The sequence below is a fragment of the Rhinolophus hipposideros genome (assembly GCF_964194185.1).
Source record: "Rhinolophus hipposideros genome assembly, chromosome: 1".
Taxonomy (NCBI): Eukaryota; Metazoa; Chordata; class Mammalia; order Chiroptera; family Rhinolophidae; genus Rhinolophus; species Rhinolophus hipposideros.
The window spans coordinates 104,825,104-104,850,820 of record NC_138047.1 but is presented as its reverse complement, the minus strand read 5'-3'; the positions used below and the strand labels follow the sequence as shown (position 1 = coordinate 104,850,820).

At 41.9% G+C, this 25,717-nt stretch overlaps 1 protein-coding gene across 1 annotated transcript in view; it reads left to right on the top strand.

Annotated features, from left to right (window-relative positions):
* Nucleotides 1–25,419, top strand: part of LOC308499515 (uncharacterized protein) — a gene marked incomplete at its 5' end in the record, with an annotated part of 31,644 nt that extends 6,225 nt beyond the window's left edge. Inside the window, one exon of the mRNA XM_081053042.1 lies at nucleotides 25,348–25,419. Within this exon, the coding sequence (XP_080909168.1) occupies nucleotides 25,348–25,402 (55 nt within the window). The 3' untranslated portion in view covers nucleotides 25,403–25,419. The remainder of the gene's footprint in view (nucleotides 1–25,347) is intronic.
* Between the last annotated feature and the right edge of the window lie 298 nt (nucleotides 25,420–25,717).

Here is a 25,717-nt window from a genome sequence, read left to right as displayed (position 1 = left end):
TGTGCTAAAGAAAATGGAATACTCTAAATATCAAACTTTCTTTTACATAAACTTAAGGGTAACCACTCAAAAAAAAAATCCAGAACTGAAATATATACTGTAATAAAAGAAGAAACAGAGGGAAACATCATAGAATACCACCACACAGAAATAATAGACAACATCAAAAAGGCAAAGAAACAATGGTGACACAGCCTTACCAGAAAACTAAAGATAGAATGACAGGAAATCCTCACATACCAATACTCACCCTAAATGTAAATGGACTGAACTTACCAATAAAAAGGCACAGAGTAGCAGATTGGATCAAAAAACTAAACTCAACCATATGCTGTCTCCAAGAGACACATCTCAGTTACAAGGACAAGCATAGACTCAAAGTGAAAGGGTGGAAATTGACACTCCAAGCAAATGGTACCCAGACAAAATCAGGTGTAGCCATAATGATATCAGATGAAACAGACTTCCGGGTGAAAAAGATAACAAGAGACAAAGATGGACATTTCATAATGGTAAAGGGGACTATACAACAAGAAGACATAACAGTCATCAATATTTATGCCCCCAATCAGGGAGCACCAAAATATACCAAGCAACTACTAACAGAACTAAAGGGAGAAACTGACCAAAACCCATTTATACTAGGGGACTTAAATACATCATTGACAGCAATGGATAGATCATCCAAACAGAAAATAAATAAGGAAAGAGCAGCCCTAAGTGACACATTAGATAAAATGGACATAATTGACATATATAGAGCACTTCATCCTAAAACATCAGACTATACATTCTTTTCGAGTGTACACAGAACTTTCTCAAGGATAGGCCATATATTGGGACATAAAGTCAGCCTCAGCAAATTCAAGAAGATTGAAATCATACCAAGCATATTCTCTGATCAGATGGCTTTGAATTTGGATATCAACTGAGAAAAGAAAGCAGGAAAAAAACCACAAATACATAGAGATTAAACAACATACTTTTAAAGAACGACTGGGTCAAAGAAGAAATTAGAGGAGAGATCAAAAAATACATAGAAACAAATGACAATGAAAATACATCCTACCAAAATTTTGGGGATGCAATGAAAGCAGTATTAAGAGGAAATTTATATCATTACAGGCCTATCTCAAGAAATAAGAAGAATCCCAAATAAATAACCTCATGTTACACCTTAAAGAACTACAAAAAAAAGAACAAGCGAAACCCAAGGTCAGCAGAACAAAGGAAATAACAAAAATCAGAGCAGAACTAAATGAAATAGAGAACAAAAGGACAATAGAAAAAATTAATGTGACAAAAAGCTGGTTCTTTGAAAAGATTAACAAAATTGACAAACCCTTGGCTAGACTCACTAAGATAAAAAGAGAGAAGGCACTAATTAACAAAATCAGAAATGAAAAAGGGAAAGTTATCACGGACACCACAGAAATACAAATGATCATCCAAGAATACTATGAAGGACTATATGCTACCAAATTCAATAACCTAGAAGAAATGGACAAGTTCTTAGAAACATATACCCTTCCAAGGCTGAACCATGAAGAACTGGAAAATCTAAACAGACCGATCACCAGTAACGAATTGAATCAGTCATCCAAAACCTTCCCAAAAGCAAAAGTCTGGGACCAGATGGTTTCACTAGTGAATTCTACCAAACTTTCAAAGAGGATCTAAAAGCAATCTTGCTCAAACTCTTCCAAAAATTGAAGAAGAGACAGTACTCCCTAACTCATTTTATGAGGCCAACATTACCCTGATACCAAAACCTGGTAAGGACAACACAAAAAAAGAAAACTACAGGCCTATATCTCTGATGAATACAGATGCAAATATCCTAAACAAAATTCTAGCAAATCGAATACAACAATGCATTAAACAGATTATTCATCATGACCAAGTAGAGTTCATCCTCGGGGCACAAGGATGTTTCAACATCCGCAAATCCATCAATGTGATACATCACATAAACAAAATAAAGGACAAAAATCATATGATTATATCAATTGACGCAGAAAAAGCATTTGACAAGATACAACATCCATTTATGATTAAAACACTCAATAAAATAGGTATAGAAGGAAAATACCTTAACATAATAAAGACCATATATGACAAGCCCTCAGCTAATCTCATAATTAATGGTGAAAAACATAATTAATGGTGAAAAACGTTCAGGAACACGACAGGGCTGTCCCCTATCACCTCTGCTTTTCAACATAGTGTTGGAAGTCCTTGCCAGAACCATCAGGCAAGAGAAAGAAATAAAAGGCATCCAAATTAGGAATGAAGAAGTTAAAATATCACTCTTTGCAGATGGTATGATGCTATGCATAGAAAACCCTAAAGACTCCACCAAAAAGCTGTTAGAAACAGTTAATGAATACAGTAAAGCAGCTGGCTAAAAAATCAACGTATAAAAGTCCATTGCATTCCTATATGCTAACAATGAAACTCAGAAAAAGAAATACAAAAAATAATTCCCTTTGCAATTGCAGCAAAAAGAATAAAATACCTAGGAATAAACTTAACCAAGCATGTGAAGGACCTATATACTGAAAACTATAAGACATTTTTGAAAGAAATTGAAGAAGACACAAAGAAATGGAAAGACATTCCGTGCTCATGGATAGGAAGAATTAACATAGTTAAAATGGCCATATTACCCAAAGCAATATACAGAATTAATGCAATCCCCGTCAAAATCCCAATGGCATTTTTTAAAGAAATAGAACAATAAAAATCATCAGATTTGTTTGGAATCACAAAAGACCCCAAATAGCCAAAGCAATCTTAAGAAAAATGAACAATACTGGAGGTATCGCACTCCCTGACTTTAGCTTGTACTACAGGGCTACAATAATCAAAACAGCATGGTCTTGGCAGAAAAACAGACACATAGACCAATGGAATAGAATTGAGAACCCAGAAATAAAACCACATAAATATGGACAGATAATTTTTGACAAAGAAGCTAAAAACATACAATGGAGGAAAGACAGCCTCTTCAATAAATGGTGCTGGGAGAATTGGATAGCCACGTGCAAATGAATGAAACTGGACTGCTGTCTGTCACCATGTACCAAAATTAATTCAAAATGGATCAAAGACTTAAGCATAAGACCTGACACAATAAACTGCATAGAAGAAAACATAGGTACTAAACTTAAGGACCTTGGGTTCAAAGAGCATTTTACGAATTTGACTCCAAAGGCAATGGAAGCAAAAGCTAAAATAAAAGAATGGGACTATATGAAACTTAAAAGCTTCTGCACAGCAAAAGATACCATCGACAAAATAAAGAGGCATCCAACTGAATGGGAGAAGATTTATGCAAACAGTGCCTCCGATAAGGGGCTAAAATCCAAAATATGCAAGGAACTCATAAAACTCAACAACAACAAAACAAACAACCCAATTGAAAAATGGGCAGAGGACCTGAAGAGACATTTCTCCAAAGCGACATAGAAATGGCAAATAGACATATGAAAAAATGCTCAACATCTCTAAGCATCAGAGAAATGCAAATAAAAACCACAATGAGATATCACCTCACCCCAGTCAGAATGGCTATCATCAACAAGACAAATATTAACAAGTGTTGGAGAGGCTGTGGAGAAAAAGGAACCCTCATACACTCTTGATGGGAATGTAAGACTGGTGCAGCCGTTATGGAAGGCAGTGTCAAGGTTCCTGAAAAAATTACGAATAGAATTACTATATGACCCAGCAATCCCTCTCCTGGGTATCTACCCCAAAAATCTGAAAACATTTATACATAAAGACACGTGTGCTCCAATGTTCATTGCAGCTTTGTTTACGGTGGCCAAGACATGGAAACAACCAAAATGTCCTTCGATAGATTAATGGATAAAGAAGTTGTGGTATACATACACAATGGAATGCTGTTCGGCGGTAAGAAAGGATGATATAGGAACATCTGTGACAACATGGATGGATCTTGAGAGTATAATGCTAAGTGAAATAAGCCAGACAGAAAAAGCAGAGGACCATATCATTTCACTGATATGTGGTATATAAACCAAAAACAACAAAAGAACAAGACAAACAATTGAGAAACAAAAACTCAGACACAGACAATAGTTTAGTGGTTACCAGAGGGTAAGGGGATAGGGGGTGGGAGATGAGGGTAAGGGGGATCAAATATATGGTGATGGAAGGAGAACTGACTCTGGGTGGTGAACACACAATGGGATTTATAGATGATGTAATACAGAATTGTACACCTGAAATCTATATAATTTTACTAACCATTGTCATCCCAATGCATTAAAAAAAAAGACACCAAAGTCTTCATTGAATACCTACTAGTGTGTTCAACACTATACCAACTACTATGGAAAGTTAAGAGATTGCCATTGCTTGGGGGACCAAAAAATCTTATCTCAAAAAGAAACTAGACTAGTACCCACAACCTGTCTTTACCCAAACTCACCAATATGAGTTAAGCTAAAAACTGTTCCAAAGAAGACAGAGGCGGAAGGAGGGAAATAGAAACAGGTAACTGATCTATTACGACTGGTCAACAATCAGTAATAACACCAGTGGAAATGTATTCGAGGCTTTTGTGCCAGGTATTGCACAGAATGAGTTACGTAAGTTGCATGTTTTTGTCCTTGCACCAGCCTTCTTGGAAACTATGGTTTCCTCATTTAAAGAAAAAAAAAGGAAAACAATTGAAAGTCCTGACATAAATGTGTGGAAGTAATTAGGGCACCAGAAGAGGAGGGCATTTATCCAAAGTATCCAGTAAAAACTAGACTCTTTGGTCCAGTGCTCTCTGTATTTCAGTGGTTTGCTTATGTTTGTTTTGTTACTTCTTGTTGTTTTCTTTTACCCAAATATGTGATAGAAGAGGGAGGCCAGGAGAAGGGGAGTTGGGAAGGCAGAGAGAAAGAGCTTGGTCCTTTGGCAGATGTCCAGGGTCCACGGTCACTCTACCTGCCTGGCCGCCGGTGATGTTATCTGTAACTCCTATCTAAGCGGCTGCCCTGCAAAGCCTTTTCTCCCATAATGGCTGTTGGAATCTTTCAGGTTAATAGCATGAATATTAAGCAGGCCAGTGGGATTCTTTATAAGCAGAGGAAATTGGGATCAGGTTAAAAATCCAATTTTAATAAACTTTCCAATTCCTGATGTACATGGTGCACTAATGGCTCTTACTGCTGAATCATCTGAAAAGTCAAAAGCATTCTTAAAAGGTCCTTGTATGGGAAGCTTGATGGGTATCGTTTAATTGTACGTTGCTCATCCATATCTCCACAGAAGAAATGGTGTAAAGCTGATGAGAGCAGATATGAAATGCGGCTATCCACAGAGCTGCTTGGCAGGGCTTTGGGTTGGGAAGATGATTTTCACTCTTTTGACTAAAACAAAGCATGATTACGCTGTGTGAAAATGGTATCCTCAAATAACTCCACTAATTTGATTGTACTGAGGTCTAGAATCATTTATTTCTTTTGATTTGTTAATTAGCTAGAGCAGTAGACTTCTGAGAGAAAAAAATGAAGGTTATATCCCCCAAACATTATGGTTCCTCCCAACTCAACTCACTCATGATGTGCGTCCCCTCCACCAGCCCGTCCCAACTTTCCCGACTTTATCTGTATGTCTTTGAAAACAATCCAGCTATCTATGATGGATAGATTGTCCGATGTTTTTCTAAAAGCAGGATTTTTATCCCCTTCATGACACCAAGTCTACTCTTGGCACGTGTGATTACAGGGCGGAGTTGTAACTTTTGCCTTGGTGGGACCTAGCCTTCACCCAAGTAAATAAATTACCTAATTAAATATTACATGTCATGACAACATTGGTGGAAAGATGAACATATTATTCTTATTTATTTATCTATTTATTTAAATATTTTTCTGAGATCTAGAAGCTAATTTTTTTTTCTGATTTCAAAAGAGATTAAAACATTTTTGAAAGGCCCCGAAAGTACCTTGGGCTCCTGTGACATCTGATGGAGATGTTGGTCCCATGAGGGAGATGATGATACAGGGATGAATGCTTCATTGACGCAGGTATGAGAAATGCAACCTCATGCACACATCTTACAGTCCATTTGTTGTGTTGGATAAACAACATATTGCTTTTTATTTCTGATCCCGTTGCCCTAAATTACACACATCAGTGCTGCAAGAATGCGATATTGCAGACCTGAAGTAGTCCCCTTGTTCAAATTATTAGACCCTGCTGAGTGCTGGAATGCCTTCAGGACAATGGGAAATTGTAGCACTGTCTTTGATTTTAGGTTTGCTGGAACCCAAGCTGACTGATGGTTTGATGAGCAAGTCTTGCTGATTTTCTCCTTTAGGCTTTCTTCAAGGATACTGGGTGGTTCAAACTCTTTGGAGAAAAATGTTTTTCTCTCTCCAGTTCCATCACTTTAGTTGAAACATTTACTGGGTGCGTCTTATATAGCAGCCCTGTGGTTGGTACGTGTATGGGTGGAGATTTGTAAAAATAAAATGATTTATTTTGTTAAATTTTATAAAATGGAATCCCTTCCCGGAAGGAGCTCACAGACATGCATGAACAGAAAAATCACTATTGAATTTGGTAAATGCATTGTAATTTTTGAATTGTAAAACTACAATTCAACCATGAGGTCCTGTGTCTCTGTATACGAGGAAGGTCAAAGGAGCATTTGGCCTGGGGTTCTCACACTCTCACGTACTACCCCAAACTCCTGCTTCAAGGCGCATGTGATTTTTCCAGCAGCTCTCTGCTCTTGGAGTCCCCACTGAGGTCCTCTGAGGGTGTGCTGTATTGTCCTTGAAATTGACAGTGCTACCTTCTCCCTTCTAAGACTCATTTTGATTCCAGATTTAAAATACAACCAAAGCTCTGAGAAGTTTGTTGAAAGAAGCAAGAATTCTCTTTCCCCATTTTTGATACACTTGTCTTATGAAAGGGTTTACAATGACACTCATAAGAGTTGGCTATATACTTTTTTTCTCCTTTACAGCAGTAATAAATATTTCACAGACTACTTTGAAACTCAGACAATTTAGCTCTTACATGAAAAAAAATATTTAAAATGATCAAATTAGCATATTTCACTATGTTTATATCAACATTTACTGTAAACTAATGTGAAGATGACTAATTTATACAAAGTCAGGAAAATCTATTGGATACTATGGGAAACAGGGACGATGTATGTAAAAATCAATAAAAATCATGGCATTGATTGATTAGCTTTATGCTAGGAAATTGGAACACATTCTCCTTTCATCCCCATTTTACATATGAATATAAAAAAGTAACTTCCTGAAGGTCATATTACTAGCAATGCTGGGTTTGGAACCTGGTGAAAATCAAGTCCTATGCTTTCTTCCTGTTTCATGACAATTCTCTCCTTCCCTTCTTAACTGCGTGTCATCACTTTATAAATTCAGAAAGAGGCCGCCAGCGTATTTTATGTTATATCTCCAAACAAAGGAGAAGATATCTGGGTTCTTCTTCATGCTTTGAAATGTACTTAAGTTTTAGGAATCTAACTATCCATTAGGTATTTAAATCCAATATTCATGATATTATTACAATTACATTTAGTAAACTAATTGACAAAGTAAAATGCTAGGCTTAAAAGCTCAATTCTTGTTGTAATTGTTTTTCTCTCCCCACATTGGACCATAAAAGAAGTTATGGAGATACAGTTTCTGGTCAGACAAACTTTATCTCACTTTGGGTCTTTGATTTTTGTGTGGTGCTTCAGATCTCAGCTCTGGTGTCCATGGTCGTTCATTCATTCCAGCATCCCCTGGTCCTTTAGCTCTTACTCTCTGTGGGGCACTGGAGTGGGCCCTGGAGACGTTAACAGTGAGCTGGAGACAGCGCCCCCTGTCTTCATGGAGCTGAAAATCAGAAAGGTGTTGCTGAATGCTTTGGTGGCTATAATGGCCTTCCCAGCTCTTGTTCCTTGTCTAGAGTCAGCCTGCCTTTATGCAGTCCCCTCTTTCTGGAAGCTGTGCTGGTTAACAGGGTCACTGCCTGCCTAGGGAGAAGGAATTTCCCAAGTTTGACAGTAAAGTTTTCAGTCCCATAAACACTTGGTTGTTATTTTGCAAGAGAATATAGAATTCCTGCAAATAAGGGACATTGACTTCATAAAATCCTATTTGTACCTCTGTGCTCTGTTTCTGTTTTCTGGGCATGCATCCTATCTCTCCATTGCAATGCTAATTCTTAGTATATTTTTAAAGACATTTAACAACAATGTTACTACATGTACTTCAAAAAATGCTAAGGTCTCAGTAGAAGTGATGGCAGCGGGTGTATTGGTTGTAGATTGCGCCATAACTGATTAACCCTAACGTGAGTGCCTGAACAAAACACACAGTTATTATCCCTGGGTTTCTGTGGAGTGGGAATGCAGGCACAGCTTAGCTGGTCCTCTGGCTCAGGGAAGCCCAGGTTCTAACTACGATTTGGCCTGGGCTGCAGGCATAGCAAGGCTCAATGGAGGAGGGAGTGCTTCCCGGCTCACGTATCCAGCAACTGGCAGGATTCAGTTCTTGCAGGTTGTTGGACTGAGGGCCCAGTTTCTTGGTGGCCCTTCCAGGGACGTCCCTCAGTCCCTTGCCATGTGACCTCTCCATAAGGCAGTCTATCACATGGTAGTTAGCTTCTTCAGAGTGAACAAGCGAGGCAGAGAAAGAGGCACCCTGACGGAAGCCATAACAGTTGTATAATCTCATCTCAGAAACAACATTCTATCACCTTTGTCAAACTCTGTTTGTTAGAAGCAAGTCACTAGGTCCAGCCCACAATCAAGAAGATGAGGATACTCGAAAGCATGAGTTCTAGGTGGTGGGGATCATGAAGGCCCATCCAGAAGCTGCCTATCTGGACCAGTGAGTCCATCGGTGCACAGGAAATACCATCAGTGTCATGGTGATGGCTTGGCCAACAACGATGGTAAAATGCCATCAACCATGAGATAATCCGTTTCATAAATATAGAATGTAAAAGAAAATCACCTTAAAGTCAATGAAATATGTTATGTTATATCTTAAAATCTTTGAAACATCACCCTTAAATCATGTTTTATAACATTTGTTTTCCCTGTAATTTTCACATTCCCCTTCAATGTTATAATAGAGATGAAAGAAAGTAAAAAGCATGGAATCAAATTTCAAGGCTTGTCAATTAGGAAACCACTTCTTTCCTCAGCCAAGAGATGGAAGCTACTAATGTCCTGGGAATTTGAACTAACCCTCAAAATGTTTGGTGTATTCAGAGAAAATGGGTCATTTTAACTTGATGGTTGAGGGGGTTCTGTTTTCAACTGGCTGGCTGGGGAAGGCAGGCCTCATGAAGAGGTGGGACCTGGGCCGTGTACAGAAAGCTTGAGCATGGCTTGAGTAAAGCAGATTCAAATGGCAAAATTCTGCATGGAATTTACGGAACACTGGAGGAGAGAAAGAAGCATTTGCAGGCGCAGAGCGATACATGAGAGAGGACTGTGTGTTAATTTTTTTTTTGAAGATTTTATTAGGGAAGGGGAACAGGACTTTATTGGGGAACAGTGTGTACTTCCACAACTTTTTTCCAAGTCAAGTTGTTGTCCTTTTAGTCTTAGTTGTGGAGGGCGCAGCTCAGCTCCAGTTTCAGTTGCCGTTGTTAGTTGCAGGAGGCGCAGCCCACCATCCCTTGTGGAAGTCCAACTGGCAACCTTGTGGTTTGAGACTCCGTGCTCCAACTGACTGAGCCATCTGGGAGGCAGCTCAGCTCAAGGTGCTGTGTTCAATCTTAGTTGCAGGGGGCATAGCCCACCACCATCCCTTGCGGGACTCGAGGAGTTGAACTGGCAACCTTGTGGTTGAGAGCCCAGTGGCCCTTGTGGGAATCGAACCGGCAGCCTTCAGAGTTAGGAGCATGGAGCTCTAACTGCCTGAGCCACCGGCCCGTCCCTATGTATTACTTTTAAACCTCCACATCCCGGTATTCGAAGGTTAACCTAAATTTTCAAGTTTATTTTTGTATTTGTTTCATTATGCACACAGTGGTACATGTTCATTACAGTCATGTTCATTACAGCTATTTTGGAAAATCACACAACATTAGAAAGAAGGGGGGGGAGGCAACTCCTCAATTAAGACTGAGTAAATAATAGGTGAAATAAAAAACCTAATTGAAACTGACAGATTATTGCACTAGAATACTTCCAAATCTTTAACATTTAAAGTTAGTTATGTTTAACTTAATTAAACATAACATTTATTGTGTATTTGGATTCCCAGTTTCTCAGGAACAGGTGCAAGCAGGGGCAGGGTCTTTGATCTGAAAAGAAAAAAAGCAATGAGTGTGTAATACTTCAGCAATTACTTTGTAAAGAACAAAGGAACAAATATTTTGTATGATTATACATGGAATTCTGAAGATGGGCCAGAAATAGAATAACTCTCACTTTTACCCAGTTCTTGAACCAAGAATAAAGAAATGGGTTCAAGATTTAGGAATAGGTTTTGGCTTACCACCCAGGGAAGGCGGAGAACACTAAGGTCACGCCAAAGGCCCCCGGCCTCTTCCTGGTCACCACACCCTCCTTCCTAACAAGGAATGTTAGAGGGATTTCTTTAAGACCATATATATGGTCCCTCTAACATTCCTTGTAATACTGGTTTTGTGGTGAGGATCTCCTTTAGCTTTTTCTTGTCTGGGATTCTCTTTATCTGTCCTTCGATCCTAAATGATAACCTTGCTGGGTAGAGTAATCGTAGTTGTGGGTCCTAACTTTTCATCACTTTGAATATTTCCTGTCAATCCCTTCCAGCCTGCAGTTTCTGTTGAGAAATCAGCTCATGGTCTTATGGGAGCTCCCCTGTAGGTAATTGATTGCTTTTCTCTTACTGCTTATAAGATTCTCTCTTTGTCTTTTAACCTTTAACATTTTAATTATGATGCATCTTGGTGTGGGCCTGTTTGGGTTCGTCTTATTTGGGACTGCACTTCCTGAGCTTCTTGTATATCTATTTTCTTCACCAGGTTAGGGAAGTTTTCAGTCATTATTTCTTCAAATAGGTTTTCATTTTATTGCTCTCTCTTTTCTCCTTCTGGTACCCCTATGATGCAAATGTTGGTATGCTTGATGTTGTCCCAGAGGCCACTTAATCTACTCTTACTTTTTTTTTTTTTTTTGGATTCATTTTGCTGTTCTGATTGGATGTTTTCTGCTACCTTATCTTTTAAATCACTGATTTGATCCTCTGCTTCATTACTTTACTGTTGATTCCCTCTAACATATTCTTGATTTCAGTCTTCATTTCTGAGTGGTTCTTTTTTATGTTTGCTATCTCCATTTTTAATCTTTCCTATCTCTTTGTTGAAGTTCTCCCTGAGATCCCTGAACATCTTTAGTATTTGGAACTCTACATCTGGTAGATTGCTTGTCTCCATTTTGTTTAGTTATTTTATTTTTTCTTTTTTTCTGGAGCTTTGTTCTATTCTTTTATTTGGGAAATATGTCTTTGTCTCCCCCTTTTGGCTGCCTCCCTGTGTTTGTTTCTATGTAGAGCTGCTGTGCCTCCCAGTATTGGTAGAGTGTAATAGCTGTCCTGTGGAACCCAGTTGTATAGTCTCCCTGGTCACCAGAGCCGATGCTCCTGGTGTGGTCCTTGTGTGGGTTATGTGTGCCCTCCTGTTGTAGTCGAGACTTGATTGCAGTTTGCATGTCAATTGAGGGATTCACCATCAAGCTGATTGGCTGTGAGGATTGGCTGAGGCTACAATGGAGAAGCTATTGTGCAGGAGTGACCCTAGGGAGGAGGGTTCACTTTAGCAGGGCTCTGGTGTCTGCCCAGTTTGCTCTTTGGGTGTGTCATTTTTGGAGGTGGCCAGGTGATACTCTGGCCTAGTCCAAAGCTGGCCACTGGGCTTACCAGCCCTGGAGTCTCCTGGGTGGGAACCTGCTGCAGGGCAAGTTCAGCCCCTGTCTGTCCCCTGCCCAGGGCCACCTGGCATGAGCCACAAAGCATTCCAGAGATGGCTGCCACCCATGCTGTGCTTGCAGGTGCCTTGATAGGCTGAGCCATGAACAAAGGCCAGCCATTGCTAGTGCCGGGCTTAGGGCTGCTCAGCCAGAGGTATGGAACATGCTGAAGCCAGATGCTGCTTGTTTGGGTTTTGTGAATCTTTGAGAGATTTTAGGAGAAAGTCCACAGCATGAGCCAAGGCAGGCCGTTTATACCAAAAAGCCACTGGAAGGGTCCTGGATGTGGGCATGGTCTTAGGGAACCAGTAGGGCGGAGCAGACAAAAGGTGATAGACAGTTTGATGAAGACTCAGATTGGCATCTGTGTGCGTCTGCACGCAGCGAGGGTCAGGGATCAACCAAGAAACAGTGACTTCTGCCAGGTCCTCCATCTGGGAGAAAGCTGCCCTTCCAGGGCTGACACTGAAGCCAGACAACTCAGTTCCTCCCTGTGTGTCCCTGGTGCCTTTCGAGTTGCTGCCAGAGGAGCACCTGCGAGTGTAACGCCCTCTGTCTCAGCCACCATCTTTGCTGGTTTTCATAGCCAGGAGTTATGGGGACTTCGTCCCTGGCACTGGGACCCTGGGCTGAGGAGGGCCTGGGAACTCTCACTCCTGGGGCGGGGGACTGCCGCAGACGAGATATTCCTTCTGATTTTTAATGGTCACACGCAGGTGTGTGAGGATTATATTGTTACAAGGATTATATGAGTTAGCAGGTGGAAAAGCTTAGAACCATAGGTGGCACATAGTAGGTGCTCAATAAACATTTACTCTTATTAGCCAAGATCACACTGCTTACAGGTTGTGGACATGACACTCCAATGACACCTTCTAAGGTCCCTTCACCAGACTCTGCTTGCACAGCAGCAACTTTACACATCCTGAAGGACAGGACCTCACCATTGTCACCCTAATTGTGCCACCCAGGGCCCCAGTGAGAGCTTTAGAGAGAAATGCTGTTGTGATTGTCTTACCATCTCCACACTAGTCCTAAAACATTAAAATTGTGTTTTTCCTCTGAGCAGAGCAAAGTGGTATTCAAATTCAAAATAACCAAAGAAGCATTCACCCCACAGCCACTGCACAGTGCAGCTGGCATTTGGCATGTTAATTCCAAAAGTTTTAACAGAATGCTGTTGTACCAGGAGGTTAACAAACACAAAACCTCCCCAAACACAAAAGTAAAATGTATTAAAAATTAAAGGATGTGCCGTGTGAGCAATGAGGTGTTTTAGGCTAAGTGCTCATTTCTACCTCATCCGACTTCCCTTGGTTCACCAGCCACACTTAGGAAAAAGAGGACCATTTTTCTCTTTTACTCTGTTGGGAATCGCTTTGCTCCCCGTGGCCAAAGGAAGTAAGTTTCTTATAAATAAACAAATAAACAAACTGTAATCAGCCTGCTTCTGCTCCTTCCATCTGTGAAATTTTCACAGATAGATTAAATAAATTCTTTTCTGAGAAGGGAAGCGTGAGGAGAACCATAATTTAGGCCTTTACAACCAAAAATGACAGACAGTCTTTCATTTATTATTCCTCGTGGAGAACAGCTACTAATATCTTCCTTCTAGGTCCTTTAATTAAATTCAGTTTCTTGTATTTTTCTCTTGATTCACTCCCTTTCCTTCCTGGATTAACCTAGTTCTTCATAGTTGCAATTTCTCAACTGTTAAATTTCATTTAATTTATTTAAATGTCTATAGATTTTACTCCCGGAGTGGAAAGTTTGTTTATTTTTTCATGTCTCTCCCTAGGCAAGAACACTATCCCATTTAAACCAGAGCTAACTAATTTATAAACCTCCACACTGAAATGTATTATCCCATATAATAAGCATATGTGTGAATGGAGTAGAGTGATTTTAGAAAGGAAGACTGATTGGCCTGAGACTGTCAAGAAAATGGTCTTCTCCATCCTTGAAGCCCCTTTGAAACAACTATGTCTTTCACAAAACGTTGTCTTCTTAACCCCCACAGAATGTCCCTGAGGGCATTGTAGTAAACACTGTTATCTTCCTGGTTGTTTGATTCCGCTTTCCTGTAGAGGGCTATCTGTTGCTATGTACTGCCCACTGTGGGAAGACTACTCCTTTATCCATTCATGTTGGGGCTGGCAATGTGACATCCTTCAGCCAGTGGAAGGTGATCTGATTAACCTCACCCGAGGGGAAGCTTTCGAAGGCATTACACATTCCCACTGGCTTTATTTCTCTTCTTCTGTCCCTACTTCCTTCATCCTGGTTCCCAGAATGAGAAAGCACGTGTGGCACAAGAAGCAGCTGTGGCTTCCTACATGTGACATGAGCAAGAAATAAATGTCTAAGGCTCGGGGCATGTTGGTTATTTCCCGTCTTTCATTGAATGTGTTTACTTGTGTTATTCAGGGGACATTCCTTGGAGACAGAGAATGCATCTTCTTTGGGGGGTATCTGCATAGTTTGGTGCTAATGATAAGTGTCTATCCTTTGCTATGGCAGTTGTGCCTACTGGAAGGTGTTTCTCACCATGAGCAGAAATCTGATCCCAGGGCTTCCACTGTGGGTATTGGTTCTGTTCCTGGGGCTCATATAAAACCATCTAATATTTCGTCTATAAAACATCTCTCGAGTGTTTTAAGACAATGCTACTATCTGCCTCAGGAGTTTGCCTTTACAGATGAAATATTCCCATTCCTCATCCTTTTTGATACCTCCCATAGTTTCAGCCTCCTCAAACACCTGGGGATTCTCCTTTGCAGGTGCTCTGATTTACCCCTGGCCCACCTAGAATGTAGAATCTGAAGTTAACACCAGCTTCCACGTGCAGTCAGGGCAGCACAAGTGAGAAAGGGTCACTTCCTTTGGATTAGTCCTCCATCTGGACTAATTACACTGACTCTAACAACGCAGCCTTGGCTATTTTTGGCAGCCGCTTCTCGCTGCCGACTCATATCAAGTCAACCAAATCCCATAAGCCTTATTTGCAAGCCTTTATCACCAGGCTCTGCCTCAACTTGCGCGATAGGTTTGGAGAACCCAAATGCAGATGCTAATTTTTCCTTGTTAAATTCTCCACCTCATCTCACCTGGTCTGTGGGTCCTGTTAATTTGGAAAAAAGGAAGGTTTTATTTGTGGGAGTCGAAATTCAGCTACTAGGCAACAGACAGGAGAAACCATCTGGTCCCATCAACTCTGGCATGAGTAGCAAGCCCCATCGTCTGGTCCAGGAGCCTGTACCGAACTACTTCACACACCACCGTGTCTTTGTTTAATTTCTCAGGGAGAACAGAAGAGTAGCTTTGAGATCTAGTCCTAACAAGCAGCTTTATTTATGTAACAGATTCTAAGGTGGCTCCCACGATCTCCACCTCCTACTATTCATGCCACTGCATAATTCCCTTTGCATGAGTGTGGATGTGTCCACTACCTTGCTTGAAACCACTAGAGTATGACAAAGCTGATAGGGTACATGTGACAGCACCTACAAGGTTATGTTACATGACATTATAACATTGTCTTGTTAAGCGACTCTCCCTTGCTGGCTATGAGGTAGCCACATGGCAAGGAACTGAGGGTAGTTTCTAAAGGACAGTCAGAAAGAAACGGAAGTTCTCAGTCATACAACCTGAAAGAAATGGATGCTGTCAACAGTCACGTGGGCCTAGAAGGGGATCCTGCCCCAGTCAAAACTTGAAGTGAGGCGGCAGCCCCGCCTAATACCTTGATTGCAGCTTTCAGATGAGACTCTGAAGCAGAGAGCCCAACAGATTCAGGCCTGGACTCCTGAGGCACAGAACTGGGGCTTTAACAAATGTGTGTTGTTTGAAGCTGCTGAGTTTCTTGTAAATTGTTACTCAGCAATATGGAGCTAATAGTCCATGAAATTAGGAGGTAGGAACCAAATTCAGTTGGAAGCCAATGATATCATGAAGCCCAGAAAACACACACCCATTGCCTCTTTTTGGCAGGTGGGGTCAACTTATAAAACCTCAGATGAGTCCCACGTACCACAACACCAGCATGTTAAAAGGCCACCTATTATCGAACTTCAGACAATAGAGATTTTTTACAGCGTTTGCCCAGAATTACCTACTGCTCATCCTTCGCATTCAATGGCCTAGCTCTCCTCTTTGTCCACCTTTTGGATCCCTTGGAGCTGTATCCAGGCCTGAAGGCTTGCTTCCTGCCCTCTTGGCCTCCTAACTTTGATTCTCTATTGAATCAGGGTTCCGAGTCTTGATCTCTCCTGAATTATCAACAGGAGGCCTGTCCATCTTGGTTCTGTTATATCTTCCAGGTGTGGTTCTCCCAGACCTCCTGCCGAAGGAGAAACATCTAATGTTCCAGGCTTTTTAATGATGGAAAGCCATCGGCCAGTAGTGTGACTTCAGCACAGTGATAAATATCAGTAATGTCAATGGGTCACCCAGTAGTATGACATTTCACACAGTAATAAATACCGGTAATGTCAATGGGTCACCTCAAGCATTTCACCATTTCCACTGGGTTCTTTTCCTCTGTGAGCATGTGCCTTATCATTGGCATCATCATATTACAATTCTGTGCACATCTTCACATATAAGAAGAAACTTGTAAGTACCAGTGGTTGGCTAAGAGTCAATTGCATTCATGTCCAGATGGTCTCTTGATGACTGACCCCAGGCTATGGTTTGTAGTTCCTGGGAAAGTGCTTGATATCATGAGGCTAACTTGAATCCTGCTTGTCATTTCTGATGGTTCATGGACTGCATGTTGGGGCTGGAGGGAGAAGCTGATGACTCGGCCTTTGTGTCTTTACCAGCCATGCTATTTTTACATGCAGCTGAGCATGCCACAGATAGAAAGGGCTCCTGAATTCCCTTAGTCCTAATGTAATCTAAATACTATGTATAGAGAGATAGAAAGAGAATCCAGGAGCCAGGTCCTCCTCATCCAGGCTTGTTATTTAAAAGCGAAGGGACCTTTGAGCTTAGGGACATGGACTCTCTCTCCTCTTAGGCTTGGCCTTTCAGGGTCAGGAAATTTCCTTTAATGTATTACTGCTGAGCAAAAACACATGCCATGAGCCACTTGAATTACACCCACAGACGGCCCTAAAATTATAGGGAGATCAGAAATGGGACTGGGCTAACCACTAATTCAAACCCCTAATTTTGAAGCAACCCTCTCCCCCCGCACCCCGAAACTAAAAAAGGTTAAATTCCTGGATCATTTATGCGGTTAATTAATGGCAGCATCCAGACTTGGATCAGACAAGGTAGCCATGTTATTCTTTGAAAGGTCACAGAGAAATTAAAGCCCAGAAGGGGAAGTGAATCACTTCCAATTTCTGGGAGGAGAGGTGAGATAGAACAAAGATGGTTGGACCTGGAGCTGAGCGGGTGGGCACCAGACCCAAGGAGGATGATTCTCCATCTTCTTGTCTAGACTCTGAGGAGTCCAGATAACAGTCAGGGATGAAAATAGAACCTGCTAGGTCAAGGGGGGGCAGGGTCTAGGAGGAGAAGGAGTGAGGTATGATGTCCTTTCCCCAGGGGTGCTGTGTGGATGGAGCTGCCCTCTTAGACCGAGTTTTATTATAGGACTGCCTATTTCCTTGTTTCTTCTCCTGAGCATTTAGTAAAGGGCCTATTGATTTTCATTATTTTTAATTCCAGCCGTGCCTCAGCTGTACAGTGGGGAGTTAATGGAAAGGTCTTTTCTGTCTGGGCCAGAATGTTTGAAAAAAGATTACTGCCCTCTGAGGCCAGCAGGAGGGTGATAGTGGGAGCTAGAGAGGGGTGCAGACGAGAATCTGAAAAATGAGGTCAGAGCCTCAGGATCAGGTGCTTCTTCCTCCAAGAGAATCTCTTTCAAGTGTCAACCTCAGAGGGACTGTTCATTTATTTATTTATTTATTTACACTCCATTTAGGGCTTTTATTAAAGGACTCCACTATCAACATCTCTAAAACTTTCCATCTACTCTCATAATTCTCTCATCTGCGTCCCCATAGCCTTTAAGTGGACATACTCCTATCTTTGTCCTCTGCTTTGTTTCAGAGTTACCTATAAATGGGCTGTCCATCCTACCGGATTAGGCAGGGAGATTTTCTTTTTCATTGTTTATCATGTCTCTCCTTTAGTCCCTCCCCCAAGTGGCCAAAATAGAGACTCGGAGGTAGCAGATGATCAAGAAATGTGCATTCTTGATAAGGAGATGCAGTGACACGCTGAGGGTAGGCCTGTCGCCTCTGAAGTCGGGTGGCCTGGATTTGAAATGTGCCTCCACTGCTCACCTTGTGCCCTTGCCAGGATCCTTGGTTTTTCTGTGCCCCAGTCTCCTAGTCCGTGAAGAGTGGAGTGAGTGGGACCTCCTCTCTGGGTTAGGGTGGATATGAAAAGTAGTTCATGGAAAGCGCTGGGAACTAGGTGTAGTCTGTTGTTTGCAAGGTCCTCCCAAAGGCAGGCCCTAAGCACTGCGTTCTGTGCTCCTAACTGTACGTGACATAGTCCCCCCGAGCCCGACAGAGTGGCGCCCAAAGCTCCGGCCCGTCTGTCAACATTCCTCAGGCCCCGTCTCGACACCACTTCCAGCAACACCTCCCTCACATCTCAGCTGTCCTTGTCCCAACCTGTGGGGATATGTCCAAGGCCCTGATTCCTTGCTTTGATTTTGTCAGGGGTGTCCCAAGGCTTTGCCGTAGAAATGTCACCTCTGCACAGGTATCCATCTCCCTTCAACCTCCTACTTTGCTCTTTTTTCAATCCAAAGAGGGGTAGGTTTGGGGTGGGTCTGTGAGTACTTGATGCCCACCTTGAGATTCTGGGTTTGATTTTCTGATATGTGGTGGGTGGTCTTGGTTTCTGGTGCCTCAGGGTGTGTGATTCTGGATAGAGGATCCCCTTTTCTGTTCTCAGGGGCCGTTGATTGGGAGGAGAGTTTCCTCTGGGGGAGCTGGCCAGTGATAATTACGAAGGCCTGACCTGCAATGAGCTGGACATCTGTGGACATTGTGTTTCTTCTAGGTCAGTAGTTCTAAAAGTGTGTCAGGACCATCAGCTTCCATGTCACCTGAGAACTTGTTAACCACATGAATTCTCAGACCTCATCCATGACCATCTGGAGTGGGACCAGCCATCTGTGTTTTCACAAGCCCTCCAGGCGACACTGGTGGGGGCAAGGCCAAGAGCCACCACCTTAGGCCTTCAAACCACCCTCTTCTGGACGATACCACAGATGGCCTGGAAAAACCCTGCTAGATGTCTGCTTCACACCTCCATCAGGTAGGAGGCTTACAGTGGTGCTTCTCAAGCTCCCATGATGACAAGGATCATACGGAAGAACTCATTCAAGAACATTCTCAGGTCCCACCACTGACCCTCTGAGTCAGGATCTCTGAGGGCAGAGCTGGGAGCTACATTTCTAACCAGAGTGGCAGGTGAATCTTACCTGTGAGGTTAAGAAAGTCTTCTCGGAGGTGGCTGTGTGCTGGGGTGGCTTTTTTCTATCCAACATGTGGAAGACAAGTACTGAGGGGTCAGGAGCTGTCAGAAGAACAGATTACTATCAAATTGTTCATTCTTTGTGGCCCCATTATCTGGACAAAACACAGCTCTGGAGTGTACACAGAAGACGTATAACTTGCCTCTCCTGGCATGTTCACCTGTCTTTGTAATTGCTGCCAGACACATACCGTAACAGCCTTTCCGTCCCTTTTCTTACTTCCCTTGTGTCTACAGCCTCTTGTGATGCAGACGTGAGAATGCCCTCATGCCCTTGCTCCTGGTGCCAACCACTCTGAGCAGCCTCCATTCTGCCTCTTATCGCCTGGGGGGGAGGGGGAAGGGACTTCACTCACTTGTGCCCTCCTGTCCTAACTGCCATTCTTTTTCTACCAAACTCCCATTCATTCTCCATGTCTCCATCACCCCTTGGAAAATTAGTGCTGTGCAGAAACAATCTTTACCCATGAATAGTTTCCCATCGCTACAATGATAAGGTACAAAACCCTAAATGTGGACTAACCAGCCCACTGGTCTCAGGCAGAGACTTCTTTACGCGCACCGAACACTGACTCGTGCTAACTTGTATGAAAGGTGATATTATTGAAGCATTACAGGGTTCCTAGAGGCAGGAGGACCAGACTGAGAAATGGGTGATCACCAGGGAGAGATGACCATCAGAGACTGCAGCAGAGGTCACAGCAGAGATGTGTGCTGGCCTGCTCAGGCCCATGGTGATGACAATGACCTTTGTTTCCACATGACTGCATTGCTCTCTCAAGATCCAAAGCCCAGAATTGGTAGTCAATGTGCTGAACTCAATCTATGTGCCAACCTCCTATTGGCCCAAGGCAGGGCGAGAAGAACCATGCCCTGTTTTTTTATTCTCTAGTGAAGGGCAGGTGTCCCTTACCAGGATATCAGCTGATAGGAGTGTTCCAAATGGGAGAGTGGGGATAGTAGGGAGAGGAGGCTGGTCATCAGCGAAGCTAAAAGCTGATCAATTTCTACTATGCCAATGCTTCAACCTTTGGCAATGAAAATATTGGGAGGAAAAAAATGTGACACAAGACTCAAAGGCTTTCTTAAAATTAATAGTGGCAAGATGTAGTCTCTTCTCTCTTCTCTCTTCCTTTCCTTTCCCCTGCCTCCCCTCCTCTTCCCTTGCAGTTTCTCTCTCTCTTCTTCACCTCAACCCACCTCTCCTTTTACTGGCAATGATGTTCTACTGCTCAATGTTAGGAAAGTTATAGGTCCGTGGAGGAAGAGATGAAAAAGTAATATTCTGAATTGTAAGAAAGGAAATTAGAATCTGTGTCCATGGAAGTTACCTAATTAGAACTGCCAAGAGTGCATTATTTTGTTTTTGTGTCCCATTGGGATACTTCTCATCATTCCACAGCACACAAATGTTCATTTAAAGTAGATCCTTAGAGTTTGAAGGTGCTCCTAACATTTCACCTGGAAATTTCCCTATGGATATTCCTCTGTAAGAAAATAATCCAAAATAATTGGGGAGAAAGTTTAAACAGAAAGATGCTCATGTCAGCTTTATTTATAACAACCTTCAAATTGGAAGCCATCTAAATGGGATAAATATCTACGTGGTGTGCTTACTTTAGTACACAATGTTTACAAAGCATTTAAAACGTGTTAAAAAGTCAAGTGAAAAAATGAGTGTATAAAATGTAACTGCAATTAGATAAAACAAATTAAAAGGACAAACTCCTACCGAGTGAGAAAGCACAGGAGTTAGACACACCGCATCATTTCAGGACTTGTCTTTAGATGATAGGATTGTTGGTGACACATTTAAAACATGTTTTATCAGCTTTTGCATTTCTTGAATTTTCCAACTTTGCACTTGGATCATGCATGGATTTCTTTACACCAAATAAACTTTAGTGAACAACAACAACAAGATGTCCTTCCCTGGGCATAGATGTTATGTGCTTGCAGTTTGCACCGTGGTCTTTTGAGATGACCACTCTCTCACTGAGGTCACCAATGACATCTGTCCCTGTAACCAACTCCAGTAGGCATCTTCTGCCTCATTTTACTAACACCCCCGGCAGCATTTAATGTGCTTAATCAGTCTTTCTGACACTGTCTACTATTTTCTGAAACACCATTTTCTCCTGGGAACACGTCTGCTTCTCTTGACATTCTTGACTGTTGGGTCCCCTTCTCAATTATCTTTGTTCTTTCTTTTCTACAATATTCTAGATTTTGTTCTCGTTTACACTTTTCTTTGTTATAGAGGTGATCCCATCCGTCCACTTCCCTCTGTGTTCTGACACCTTGTTGTTTTATAGGTCCAGCCTTCCTTCTCTCATGATTGACAGTCTAACTGCTCACTTGACATCTCCTTTAAATTACGTCTCAGATATTTCACACGTATGTCCGAAATGGAATTCTTTATCTTCCACTATTGGCATATAGACTGAATGAAGATCCATATGCCAGTTGATGTAGTCGACATTGGTCAAATGGAATTTTCTTATTTTTAAATTTAAAAGTGGATGAAAATAGAAATTCTAATATTTTGTTCATGAGTCACAATGACTCATCTTGGTTACCCTCTAAAGTATATAAAACCCATTAAAAACAAGTGCATGCGTTTGTCAGAATCATAGATGATTGCCTTCTCTGGGCTGGTAAGATTCTGATCCTTTTAAAATAAGAAATGCAGCAGCAATTCTACGTCTCAGAGAGACTTGGAAAATAAAACTTTTCTACTGTCATTTTATTTTATATCCGATGCAATATTAAGTAACATTTAGATAGTACCCACCTAAATCCCTGCCTTCTGTATGTGAGGCTTTTCAGCTAAGGTCCTAGGATACCTGGACACTGCTCACCAATTCCCACATCATTGTTTATGGGGAAAAAAAAACAGAAAGTTTTGAGTGCAACCAATGACTTCATCAAAGTGTTTGGGGGACAAAAAAATAATTGATTCTAACGAGGTACATATATGACTATTTCTTCACTGGAGTGACTTCAATGGAAAGTTTCTTAGTATCAAAATGTTTGTTAGTAGCAAAATAAAACTACCCTACTGCATCATTTTAGGACAGATTTGTACAGGGACTTGATAACAATGCATACAGCAAGTTCCAGCCATATGCATTATGTCCTAAGGGAGAGATGTAATTATCTTGATATATTTATGAATTTTATGTTCCTTTTGGCTTCTAAAAGAAACAAAAAAAAATAATTACTTGGTGAGTGTTGGTCTACTTTTAGGTTATACCAGGGAATATGAGCGAGGATCTTTTATACTCTTGCAAGTCAAAATATGATGTAGGTACATCCAGTAAGAGCATCACTTGGGAGCTTATTAGAAATACAGATTCTCAGGCTCCACCCAGACCCACTGAATCAGAATCTACATTTGTGTTTAATGAAAGTTTATTGGGGTGACAGATAAAATTAAAATTAAATTACACAAGTTTCAGGTGTACAATTCTGTAATACATCATCTGTATATCACTTTGTGGGTTCACCACCCAGAGTCAGTTCTCCTTCCATCACCATATATTTGATCCCTTTTACCCTCATCTACCACCCCCCTCTCCTCATCCTCTGGTAACCCTGAAACTATTGTCTATAAGTTTTTGTTTATTTGTCTTATTCCTCTGTTGTTTTCAGTTTTATACTTATTTATGGTGACCAAGACATGAAAACAACCAAAATGTCCTTTGATAGATGATTGGATATAGAAGATGCAATGCAGGGTCTCAGATCCTGCTCCCTGCACAACAACGCAGGATGCGGTGAGGCGAAAAAGGAACAACGGAGCCATAGATAAGAGAGTCATACCACTATATTCCTGATGGTGGCTGGTCGAGACACAAAAGCAAACATCTGCCAGTGCTCGAGCAAGGGGTCTTCCTGCACCCCAATCTCGTTGGCGGGCGGGCGAGACACAGGAAGTAGGATCAACATGATCTGCTAGCCACAATCCGCTTGCTAACCGTACTTGCTAACCGCAATCTGTGCTTGTTAGCGTGGCCATGGCAGTTATGTACAAAACAATAGTGGCTAATGGCCAACTGCTTACAGCTCATGGCCACCTGATTACAGCTGATGGCCATCTACTACCCTTTCCACATGACGTGGAGAGCCTGGAAACTGCTATCTGGGGCTCAGTCCCTACAAAGATGTGACACATAGACACAACAGAATACTATTCTGTCATAAGATGAAACAGAATCTGCATTTTTAACAAGACCCCTGGGCTGTTTATTGCACACTAAGCTTTGAGAAGCATTCTTCTAGAACTGTAGATATCTGGGCTTCCTAAAATCTAGCTTTATGTTGCTAGATTGATTCAAATTCTGTGGGTGATAATCTTGGCTATTCTGTTTTTACTTAATACAAACTTGTAAGCTTAGAAATCATTTTGTGTACTCAGGAATAAGGAAACGACTCATTTGAAGTTGGGCAAAAGGTTTGAAGATACATTTCACTGCAGAAAAATATGATGGCAGATAAGCACAGGAAAAGATGCTCAACATCATTAGTCATCAGGAGAATGCAAATGAAAACCGCAGTGGCGCACCACTACACACCTGTTATAACTGCGATGACAGGCGTTGTAATAACACCTGAGAGCACTCAGTGTTGATGAGGTTGCAGACTGAGTAGAATTCTCATACATTGCAGGTGGGGATGCAAACGGGTCTAGTCACTTTGCATAAGAGCTTGGTAGTGTCTTATAAAGTTAAACATGCACTCATCACATGACTCACAGCAATCCTGCTGCTAGGTGTTTACCCAAGGAAGTAAGTACACTTGTGTCACGCCAAAACGTGTATGTCAATGTTTCTAACAGTTTCGCTGGTAATCATCCAAACCTGGCAACAGCCCAAGTGTCCTCTGATGACTAGATAAACAAACACTGGTGTATTCATACGATAGAATGCTACAGGTCCTAAAAAGGAACACATGACTGATACATGCAAGAGCATGTACGAGTCTGAAATATGTCATACGTTGCGTAAATGAACGGAGCTATGTTTCCATTTCTGTGCCACCGTGTGAAAGGTACCAGTAGAGGGATGAAGAACTAACTGGTCACCAGGATCACAGTGTAGGGGCAGTGTCTGGACACAAAGCCTTCTGGGTGCCGCTGGAGCTCTCCTGTCTCCTGACTGCTGATGGTTACTCTACTCTAGGCATTTGTCAAATCTCATAAAACTGCACTTAGATGTATGTACATGAAAAATAAATGTACAAAAATCACGTGTCGTTTGCAAGGCATGTACTTCACTTTTCAGCCATGCCAATGAGACAAGGCTTAACCATAGTCATCTCACAAGCTAAACTTAGTGATGGATGTCCCATGGGGGCAACCATGGCAATGAGTCTGTGCCCTTCATTCCTCCCCACCCTTCCAACCACATCTTTGCAGAAATGCAGACTGTTCCCTTGGTTTCTTTTCTGAGCTTTGCTTTCCTCAGGCCTGTAATGTGCAGCGGGGGAGGGGATGGGAGCCTAGTGATTTGCATACACTGATGAAACTGCTGAATCATGACCTTTCTTTCTATGGTTGTATTGGAATGGAAACAAAGGTATGCCTCTAATTCACCCTGTGGAGTGTTATTCCTGGAAACCAGAATGAATAAAATAGGCCAGGAAGGCTTGCTGGCTTTATTTAGGAAGACTTTAAGGCTTTATGGCCTACTGCGGCTGTCTGTTGCAGAGCCTGAGGGCAGAGGGCGGGGCATCACAATCCTCAGTGCACCGCCCTTTATCTCAGGTGAGGGAGGCCTTTCTGATTGGGTCTCTTCCCACCCGATGTGCAGAGAAAGAAGAGAGCCTGGGCCGTGGGTGAATGACTGCTTCTCATCCATGGAATTCATTTTCAGATTTGAAATGCTGCATAACCTGGCGGATGGAGCACTGAATTGGAAATCCAGGTGAGGTGAAGTTTGTAAAGACTTAGCTGCCAACTCTCAGGTGAGGGCCTTAACAGCTTACTGCCTGAATTAACTCCTTTTTACCGGCGTTGGTAATTCAACATAAAAAGGCAGAACATTGCCACATGGTTTAAGTTTATAAAGTGCTTTCATGCAGTTTCACACTTTAACCTCCAGGTTCGATGGAAAGAATGGCCGAGGGGCATTGAGTGTCTGGTGTCATAGGCCTGGGTAAGCTCTCAGCTCACGTTCCTATCTTCACATTCACCCTGTAAAGAGCCTCAGTTCATGAAGCAGGTTTGATTCTGGACCTAATTCA